Source organism: Danio rerio, chromosome 14 (genome assembly GCF_049306965.1).
Source record: "Danio rerio strain Tuebingen ecotype United States chromosome 14, GRCz12tu, whole genome shotgun sequence".
In the NCBI taxonomy this organism is placed as follows: Eukaryota; Metazoa; Chordata; class Actinopteri; order Cypriniformes; family Danionidae; genus Danio; species Danio rerio.
The window spans coordinates 9,612,365-9,623,350 of NC_133189.1; the positions used below are offsets into that span (position 1 = coordinate 9,612,365).

General features: G+C 36.4%; 1 protein-coding gene across 3 annotated transcripts; it reads left to right on the forward strand.

Moving 5' to 3' along the window:
• The first annotated feature begins 8 nt into the window (after positions 1 to 8).
• LOC100005318 (uncharacterized) lies at positions 9 to 10,666 on the forward strand. 3 transcript variants are annotated; one of them, XM_073922533.1, is made up of 9 exons: positions 9 to 92; positions 1,981 to 2,087; positions 4,057 to 4,245; positions 4,321 to 4,429; positions 4,794 to 5,143; positions 5,303 to 5,502; positions 5,744 to 5,903; positions 10,303 to 10,446; positions 10,598 to 10,666. In XM_073922533.1, exons 2-9 carry the CDS (start codon positions 2,060 to 2,062, stop codon positions 10,639 to 10,641), a joined length of 1,224 nt encoding a protein of 407 aa, XP_073778634.1. In that variant the 5' UTR covers positions 9 to 92; positions 1,981 to 2,059; the 3' UTR covers positions 10,642 to 10,666. The 3 variants fall into 3 exon arrangements, with proteins under 3 accessions (XP_073778634.1, XP_073778636.1, XP_073778635.1); XM_073922535.1 differs by lacking the exon at positions 1,981 to 2,087; XM_073922534.1 differs by lacking the exons at positions 9 to 92; positions 1,981 to 2,087 and adding an exon at positions 3,323 to 3,448.
• The last annotated feature ends 320 nt before the right edge of the window (positions 10,667 to 10,986 follow it).

The following is a 10,986-nucleotide window of genomic DNA, read 5'->3' on the forward strand; positions in this document are numbered from 1 at the left end:
ATGTCTGCATTGCGTCACACACGCGCGCGCACGAGCTGTTTGTTGGTACTGTACGGTAGATAGTGCTGATTTAATCATTTTGATGTGATTAGGTTTGTATTGTGAAATAAAGCACTAGGTTTGCGATGCAATTTAAAGATATGGATGTTTTAACGAGTTCTGTAGTCTACATAAAAAAAACGAGCAGTGGTGGAAAGATTGTTGAAAAATCATACTCAAGTAAAAGTACCATTACTTGCCCAAAATGTAGTGCAAGTAGAGAAAAAGTATGTAAATATTGCTCAAAAAAATGTAGAAAAATCATACTCAAGTAAAAATACTATTACTTGCCCAAAATGTAGTGCAAGTAGAGTAAAAGTATGTAAATATTACTCAAAAAAAAAAAGTAAAAAATAGCCCTTTCAGGCCCGTAGCCAGTCTGGTGAAAGGGGTGGTTCTTTTTTTCTCAAAAAGTGGATTTTTTTTGCACTTATACACCTCAGTTTCTATTTAACTATGAGATTTAAATACTACATTTTAGTCATATATATATATATATATATATATATATATATATATATATATATATATATATATATATATATATATATATATATATATAAAATTTTTTTTTTTTTTTTTGCTGGATTAGCTAGTCAGATGTTATCATAATCACACTTTTTGATGTACTGAAAATATTTCCTGAAAAAATGCAATAAAGAAAAATTAAAACAAGACTATTTTTAAATACAAATTTATTACATCATTTATCATTAGGAAAAAATAGCAATCTGTTAAAGTTTTAAAGTAAAAAAAAGTAGCCCACTATCATTTATTAGACAAAAAACAAACTGGCCAGCACATTCAACTGTCCTCAGTCACAATTTGGCCATTTTAATAAAAATTATAATTAAAACATAATAATAATAATAAAACGATAATAATGAATTCTTTAGAAATTTTCTAGCCTCTTTGGTAAAAAAAAAAAAAAAAGTATAAAAATTCCTGAATATCAACAACACCCAGATAGCATACAAATGTAGGCCCCTTTAGGCAGTTATGTTGCACTGTTGGTCTTTTTTCGGGCCAGACAAAATAAACGTGAGCCTGAAGTGGTCCACCTGTACAATGACAAAAGGTGGCCAAGATTCCAATTAATATAAGGACCATTTAAGGCAAAGATTTGGCACTTATGGCAAAATGTAATCTGAATGTGAACCTAATGTGGCCCATGTGGAAAATGGTCAATTTGGCCCAAATGATAGAGGACAAATGTGGGCCACATTTGGCAAAAATTTGGCATAGTCATTAGAGGGTAATCTGGGTCTAAACTCAAAGTGGCTCACATGTGTAGGTGCAAATGTGGGCCAGTTATTATAAAACAAATGTGGGCCACTTTTGGCAAATATTTGGCACAGTAAGCTCTGGCTAATGTGGCTGTGAGTCTAAAGTGGTCCAGATGAGATATGACAAATGTGGCCTATTTATCCTTATACATATGTGGACCACTTTTGGCAAATATTCGGCACAGTAAGCTGTAAGCTCTGGCTAATGTGGTTGTGAGCCTAAAGTGTCCCAGATGTGATAAAACAAATGTGGCCCATTTATCCTAAAAACATATGTGGGCCACTTTTGGCAAATATTCAGTACAGTAAACTCTGGCTATGTGGGTCGGATGTAAGTGTCTGGTGTGGGCCATATCTGGGCCAAATTAAAAGCAAACTGTGGCTCAGAATAGGGTCAGTTCTGATTCATTTGAATGAATTCTGGCTGATATGTGGTATTTCTATGGCTTAATTATGGCCCAGATCTAGTAAACAAGAGCGTGCCGCCCAAGTGCCATCATTTTATGCGGTATGTGGGCTGAATTTTGCTATCTGGGTGGTCAGTGGATTTCCACATGACTATACGCACTTAGTGTGCTTAGGTGTGATGCGTCATCTTCTTGATTTGTGGATCAGTGCTTCTGGAAAATTACATTGTCGTATTCCTTACACACAGGTGACATTAATTTCAGACAAACTGATTGAACTCAGAAGTTACATACCTTCAGAATTTGCTAGAAAGCCAAGGGGCCTAGATGAGAGGTTGTGTTGGAAAGAAACAAGGCAGTTCTTACTTTATACTGGTCCAATCGCTTTGATTTTTTGCCTACTAAGGTCTATCAGAATTTTATGCTGCTATCTCTGGTATACATCTTGGCAAGTCCTACATACTGTTTGCTCTTAAATGACTTTGCCAACACACTGCTTAGATCATTTGTTAAACATTTTGGAGAAATGTACGGTCATGGGTTTTTAGTTTTGATAACATTCATGGTCTGACTCATCTTAGTGATGATGTGAAGGTGCATGGACACTTAATATAATGGTTTCCTTATGACAACTACTTGAAACAAATTAAAGGGATGGTTAGAAAACCTAGCTCACCACTGCAACAAGTTGTACGGCAAATGTCTGAACTTCATTCAAACAGTTTAAAAGATAAGGAAACATGTAAATCCAACAAAAAAAATTGAATGAGGCACTCAGATGGACCGGTTCTATATGGCTTTACAGAAACAGTCTCCCAATTCAAAAAAACTGTCATTTGATGACTATGGCTATCCCCTTTCACACAGTGATACCGGTAAATATCCTGAAAATTTGCGGAAAGACTTTACCGGTAAATTAAAAAAAGCGCTGTTCACTCAAGCGAGGACGGTACAGATTTTTTTTCCGGAAAAGACCATTCACACATCCATTCCAAAATACCTGTAAATTCTGACATCATTAACCAGAAATGACCTCTAAACTGGGCTTGTATTTGTAAACATTTGACTAAAATACAAACTCTGTAGATGGATCGTATTGTGAACAACTTTGATGAAAACATTTAGAAAAGTACTTTCGCATGTCAAGCTTGAAGGTAAACAACGGCTTATCATAAGCATCTTATCGATAAGTATTTACACAGTTGGCATTAAGAAGGAACATAGAAACGTTATCTGACTAACATCTAGCAGTTAAAAATGTGTCTGGAAAAAAATTCAAAGGCTTTTATCTTCATTAACCGCGCCGACGTAAATTCGTCTGAGTGTTCTGATTGGCTAAAGTAGACGTCTTACGTCAGCGCGTTCTAGACGTGCACGCGCTCTTTCCGGCAATATTCCTTCTGCGTTCACACAGCGCCGGCAAATTACCGGTAATGTTACCACTTCTCTTTCCGGAAAATAGCCTGTCCACCATGCTGTCCACACATACAAACCTTTCCGGAAAATTGCGGAAAGGTCTGTATGTGTGAAAGTGGTCATCAACTCATCTGAGAGGGACAGGTGTATTAAGATTAACAATAAGATTGTTTTGGTTCAAAATATAGCCTAACAGTCTCTGAGTTCGAGGAATACATTGTTTACAAAGAATATAGACATATCGCAAAGTTTTTTTGACTACCCCATTGATTCTACAAAATTGGGAATTTGCTTTTTGATGTAAGTTTGACGGTATTGTGCAGAAGTGTACGATTGCCTTTGAAGGTTGGATTTGTTATTTCAATTTTACATGCAGACCCATCCTAGGTCGCAGCCTTAGCATTGTGTTGTGTTGTGATTTTTAGCATTACATATTTTCTTGAAGAAAATTATTGATTTTTATTGATTATTAATTTTTGTGCAAATAAACATCAAGTTTATACTGTGGAGACAGCCTGTCTTCCCTAATTCTTGTAGGTGTGTATCCCGTGTTTATACCAATGTCTTCAGTTTTAAAGATCTTTAAGAAAAAGTATACATTTTTAAGTAAATGACAAGTATTTGTAAAATTATACATATAATATACTAATATCAATGAACTAGTAGTGTACTTGGTGTACTACTAGCACATGAGACTAAATTGGCAATTTATAAAAGTATGAGTTCCTATTTTAAGTTTAAAATAAATAGCACACTTTAATAAACTTATTTTTATAAGGGTGTGAATTACTTTAAGTAAAACCTCTTTCATTTTTTTATAGTTAAAAAGAGTACATATATTATAGATAGATAATGCATAGATAATATTGTTCATAACCTTACAGCTAATGTCTGTTTGTTTTTTTAAGCCATGTTTCACATTGTGGAGTTTTTGGAAACCCAAGAGGTGGAAGTTGTGCCAGCGCTTTGGGTTACAGATGAAATTTGTCAATGGCCAGCTCACTACAAAGCGGATGAATTAGTGAAGGCCGTACGGAGCCAGGAGCAGCCTGGAGTCACATGGGATGCATTTCGTGTTCAAATTTTATATACAGCTGGTATGCATATCACATGTACTTTCATGATTTAATGGTTTAACCAATCATCTCATGAGATTCTATATATTTTTACAGCAAACTACAAACATGCTTGTCTAAAACTTCCTGAAGCTGAAGCCTACACTGATCTGCAAACAGCAGAGGAAGACAAGGATGACTATCCAAAGAAAAAACGAAAACGTCTGTAAGTGCAAAAACATGTTTAAGTACCAGTTACAAGAGAAATCCAGGCAAAATGTATTTGAAATGAACAAACAAAAATGTTGGTAGCTACTGAATTTTAGACCATGCCCAGAATTGCAATCTAAAAAATAATACAATGGTCAGAACATGATGAATCAGAGCCCTCTATACTGAACTTACATATGAGACAGCAGTGCAGAAAACGTGAGTTCTTAATAAGCATGGGGCAAATGGGAAAAAAAGAATTCAGGACCAGACTACAACTATTAAGAAATCTCTTTTCCGATCTTGATTTAAAAGAGATTAAATTTTTTTTTAATTGATTGAAATTGATTTTGTATTTATTTTCTGTTTTCCATTACAAGGCCAAACATTCACTTTGAAAGTGATAGTGAGGAGGAAGTTCCTGTCAAACAAAAAATTACATTGCCTCCAGCCCCAAAAATAAAAACGCAGAACTTTGATAAACAGTCTGCAGTAAGGAGAAAAGTTCAACGGCCTGAACCACAAAAACAAAAGACAAGCCTAGATCTCAGACGGTCTCTTACAAGTCCTAAGCCTAGACAAAGTCCTGAGCCTTGGCAGTCTGTAAGAAGCCCTGAGCATAGACAATCAACAAGTCCGGAACCAAGATGCTCTGTGACTAGTCCTCAACCCCTTGAACTACATGAAAGCCAAAGACAATCAGGAACAACAATTTCAAATAGTCTGTCTTGTAAGTAATTTATGGAATTTGTGCATTTTTTTCTGTCTATAAACAATTTTTATGCATATATATATTTTAGTCTGGAGCATCCTTAATAAGGATTATTTTTCCAGTTCAACAGATAATAGTGTGTTTTTTTCCTAACATGTTCAATGGCATTATTTTCAGCTCTACTGCACAAACTTCTTACAAATCAAGAAATTATAATGGAACAACTTAAAATGATTCAGATGAACCTGCAAAATACAGGCCAACCTGTCCAGGGACAGGATTCCCTCAAGAGAGTAGTACTGCCACTCAAAGATGTGGCTGCCCTCCTTGCGTTAGAAAAACGCCTCAGAGAAGAGGAAGACCTCAAAAACAAAATGGTAATAACATCACCTTACTACATAAAAATACTACATTTCTACTAAATATACTACAAATATTTTACCATATTTTTTTTTACAAAATGGAGTAAAAACACCCAAGGGTAGTCATGACATCCAACCTAAAATACCATTCTAAATTCCAACTCAGGAAAAAGTTAAATTATACCTTTTATTAGAACTGTGTAATGAGTAAAATGTTGCTTTATGTATCCATAGATTTCTAATTTGACCTTTTCAGATCACTACCTTCAGTGTCATTGGAGGAGTTGACATTAAAGATAGTGTTTGGCGAATCATGAAGCACTGTTTTACCAACACCCTTGCCAAACAGCTCAACTGGCGTGGCATCAATGGCAAAACAGCTTTCCATGGACTGCATATGAAAGATGTAATTACTGGTGAGTGTTTAATGCATTCATATCATCACACTCATGAGTCTTCCTCCTTATTTTCCATGTCATTTTCTTGTGCATTACATTAAAACCAGAAGAACAAACAAGATCTTGTTGTTAATAGGGTGATATCGTGTGGCTAAAACAAACATTATTGTGTGTATTTGGTGTGATGCATATTTATTTTGGACAGTGTTCTTCGGTGCTTCTCATGAACTGATGTAGATTAGTGGGGGCGTGTTTAACAAGGCATTTTTGGGAGGTTTAGATGAGTCTGCTTTTAAATAGAACATGTATAGATTAGAGACTTTCATTTTTGCAGTTTTACTTGTCTAGCATATGCATGAGCAACTTGCAACACACCAAAGATACAGGAAAACATTTAATTGACGTCAGGTCTACCCTTGAATATTATTTTGTTGCATTATTGCTTTTTGAAGCATTAATTTTATAAAAAAAAAAAAAAGTTTTTGAAAATAAGTAAAAGTTGAATTTAATCATCTCAGCTGTGTATTAGTGCTTAGTCTGATATAATAACTTCATAGGTGTTATTTCTCCAAACATAGACATGGATATTAACTAGGGCTGCTCGATTATTGGAAAAATCAAAATCACGATTATTTTGGTCATCATTGTAATCACGATTATTCAAAACGATTATCAGTTGAAGTCAAAATTATTTGCCCTTCTGTAAATTTTTTTTATATATATAAATATTTCTTAAGTTATATAGAACAGGAATTTTTTTAAGTATTTCCTATAATATTTTTTTCTACTGGAGAAAGGCTTATGTTTTATTTCGGCTAGAATAAAAGCAGGTTTAAATATTTTGAAACCTATTTTAATAGCTTAATATTATTAGCCTATTTAAGAAATATATATTTTTGATTGTCTGCAGAAGAAACTACTGTTATATAATGACTTGCCTAATTACACTAATTAAGCCTTTGAATGTCACTTTAAGCTGAATACTAGTATCTTGAAAAATATCTAGTGAAATATGACGTACTCTCATCATAGCAAAGATAAAATAAATCAGTTATTAGAAATGAGTTATTAAATATGTTGTTTAAACTGTGCTTTAAGCATCTTCACTGTAAGAAAAATACTTCAGCTACAAAAGTCCTTCAGTCAAGAGCAGTGAGGGATTTTCTCCTGTTGTTGTTTGATTAATAATAAAAACAGGCGGCAACAGGAATATTGCGCACTGTCACTTTAAGAATAGTGTGGCTCTGATATGGTTTCTCTTTCACGTGTCTTTTGATTCTCAACTTGTTTGTTTATTACACAAACGAGGGTTAATATGAATAATTACTAAACACCGCGCTCTGACAAAAATGTGCATGTATTTGACCATTAAAGCGCTCACATTAAGATGGCGTTAGATGTGTGTGCTCTGATCGTCTCTGAGCCTGTCCGAGGCTAAGCGTGGTGCGCACACACACAGAGTGTGTGCTCTTTTGCGCTCTTAAAAATATGAATGATGTGCATCCCGTGCTGCAAAAGTTACATTACAGTACATGCTTTTAATCATTTTCACGTGGAACTGAGCTTTGCAGAGCAACAAATGTGTACAACTGGAAAGGGGGTGGTATATGATGGAATAATCGTTTATCTCTGTGAATGGTTTTTCACAATCGTTAGAAGCCGAAATCAAAAACGGATTTTCAATTAATTGCACAGCCCTACTAATTCATATGGTTTTGTACTTGTAAATACAATGCATAGCCAAAACCAATATGTTTACCTAGATCAAACTCATGATATGGGGAAATCACTTAGCATTACAATTAGGTAACAAGATTGCAAGTTCAATATATTTAACGGCAAACATAAAACACTTTGCTAAAAAAAAAGACTTTGACTTAACACAAACTAACACATTCACACTGTTGCAGAAAGTAAAAACGGAAGAAAAGAAAAAGTTTAAAAGGATGCACTGATGGAATCCCAAGTTTAGCAATGTATTTGCAAGACCAGCTGAGTGAACAATCAACCATTAAATGTACCTTTCTATCATTTATAGTTTTGGTGGTCAATTCTCTGGAGTGATGCCTTAGGAAGCCAATCATGTTGGTGGGTGGTGGCTGCTGGAGTGAAGTTCCGTTGCAAGTTTAAAGCTTACAGCGGGTTAAGACTGTAGTCTACAGATTTAGGTCATAAGCTGCATCTCTACGACCATTTGTCTGATCAAAGTTGACATGTTCTCAGATAGTATATTGCAGTGTCTGATGTCACGAGGTTGGTTCCGGTTCCTCAACTGAACAGAAGGAAGTAATGAACTTAACACAGTGACTGGAAAGCCTAATTCAACCCAATGAAGTTGTGGACGTGCAGCTGGTGCAAACACAAGCATCAAATTTGTGTCCAATATAAAAATATATATTTATTTACGATCATTTGATGCACTTTGGTCCACTCTCTGTATTATGCTGCCTGACTGCCTGTCTGGGATTCAACCATGGTAGTAACGGAGTGAACACAGAGACTGGACAACCTAATTTAACCAAATGCATGAAGTTGTGGACATGTATCGCAGAGCTGGTGCAAATACAAGCATTTAAGTGGCTTAAGTTGTGTATTTTTCTTATGTTAATACCTTTTCGTTTATTGCATTTTGGTTCACCGCTGCTCCAGCGCTGCCCGACGAGGCGATTTACATTCAGACTAATGCAATGATTAAATAGATACATGACTTCATGCTTTACTAAGTCACATTCGTGTGTATTGTCAAGACATATTCCCTTTTCAAGTCGATCAAGTCGATCTCTCAACATGTTTGAAGGATAAAAATCTGCCATGTGAAAAAGCGATCTTAGTTTGTTTTGAACACAAAAAGAGGTGAGTAGCTGTAGTAATGAAAAGTGTTAATTTGTCCGTAGTGTACGAGTGTGATTGCCTGTGTGTGGATGTTTCCCAGAGATGGGTTGCGGCTGGAAGGGCATCCATTGCGTAAAAACACATATGTGTATATATATGTTTATGTATATATGTATATGTGTGTCTAATATAAATTTTTATATCAGATTATTGTATCTGCACCTGCTCCACATCCACAACTTCACACATTGGGTTAAATTATGCTTTCCTGTCTCCGTGTTCAGTCCATTACTTCCACTGTATCTGTTCAGCTGAGGGAACGGAACCAACCCCGTGACATCAGACACAGCGATATTCTAAGATGGCGGCACCCTAGGTCTAAAATCTATAGTAAAACATGCCGATTTCTTTAAAATAGCTATATTAATGGAATTTAATATATTTTCATTAAGGTGGAATCCAATGTACAAAATAATGTAAACTTTACTGAGTGCTTGATATTTTCCCTTTAAAGTTATGTGACAATGTTAAGTTGTAGAGATCTTCGCGAGACTAAATTTTGAATCCTGCTCCCGCCCGCACCCGCCAGGTTTTAGCCCGAACCCGACCGCTCACGCTTACATTCAGCATTTGTTGTCCTGCTGCCCGACCTGCCCCGTTTTCTACCCGCCGCGCCCGATCCCGCTAAAGAGCGGGGGGAGAACAAAACCAAAAACCACCCAGCTATACAGAGTCCAGACAGCCTATAACAAGCTGTCTGTATAAACACACACACATAAGCACCAAGCACACACACACAGACAAAGCTCTATCTCTCTCTCATTCGCGCGCACCAAACACACACACAGGCAAAGCTCTCTCACTCATTGGCGCGCGCACACACATACACACACACACACACACAGACACACACATACACACAGCAACAAACAAGATAAACACAGCATCGTGCTATTTCATTTACACCTAACATACGCATGCTCACCCGGGAGTCGGGAGCGATATTGCTATACGGCCCACTCCCGTCCCAAATTAAACCAGTTAACGACCGTTCCCGCGCTTTATTCGGAAATATATTCCTGCGCTGCAGAAATCTGGTCGGGTCCTGCGGCTCCTTTGCAGACCTCTATTAAGATGTATGATTTAGAAGCTTATCATGTGGGCAAATCTTCCAAATTGACCCAGCAGAAGTCCTAAACATATCCAATAGAGAGTCACAAAGCCATCTGCTTGGGTGAAACAAACTCACTGTGTTTTAATGTTCTCAGCAAGGGGTTGTGATGGGAAAAAGTGTGATTTAATAAAGGCCTTACCTTAGTGCAACCTCAGTCCAGTGGTGTCTGGAGTTCCTACACAGTGGTACAGTATGTAAACATTTGAAAACTTGTTATTTTGTAAACAACAAGGCATTCTCTGTTAACCTTATAAAGGCCTGAATGAAATCAGAAAAGACAGTTCAGTATGATGTTCCAAGCATGTGTCAAACTTGCATCTTTGTCCACCACCAGAACATCTTTAAAGTTTTACTATTGAGCTCTACATTTTGCACTTGATTCTTGGGTCACCAGACTATTTATATTTTTAGGGACTGTGAGAAACAACAGGCTCACAGCAGCAGCAACGGATCAAGAGGTAGAGTTTTACATTAAAAGATGGCTTCAACTTGCCAGTGACCGAGATGGAGGGAGAAGAGAAAGAGAGGAGCGAAGACGCAGTCTCCAGAAAAACTGTAAGTTGGTTGCAATGTTTGTTTTATGACATTTCTGGAAGCAAAGCACACAACTCCAAACTAAATGCAGAAAATAATATTAGTTAAATAAATTAGTTCTTATTATTTGCAATATTTTATTGACAACTTTTTTATTTTTTATTATTGAAAGGTTTACAAGATGGCACTGATGGACCCAGTCAAGAAGAACACTAAATAAAAAATAAATGTCTTTACATAGTGTGATTTGCCATGTTTTTTTTTTTTATTAGGGACCGAGCATATACGTTGCGTAGGCCCTATTGGAATTGCTCTGTATTTTTTATTAGGGACCAAGCACCGGAATAGTGCGTATACTGTAGGCCCTATTGGAATTGCTCCGTTTCTTCTTCTCTAGAATAAATCGCAATTTTGAGGGTCGAAACATGCTCAAACTCATGAAAGTTTGCACACGCACCAGAGGTGGCGAAAATTTATGCTTGTTATAGGTTTCGGAAGTGGGTGTGGCAAGATGACTCGACAGCGCCACCTATGCACGTTTGACCGACTGGCCCCTAAACT

Bases quoted from the DNA above. Each gene is read 5' to 3' on its own strand.
- LOC100005318 (XM_073922533.1), top strand. From the start codon at position 2,060: ATGAGAGGTTGTGTTGGAAAGAAACAAG. The intron at 4,430-4,793 runs GTAAGTGCAAAA...TTCCATTACAAG, and splicing joins AAGAAAAAACGAAAACGTCT to GCCAAACATTCACTTTGAAA. The intron at 5,503-5,743 runs GTAATAACATCA...TGACCTTTTCAG, and splicing joins AAGACCTCAAAAACAAAATG to ATCACTACCTTCAGTGTCAT.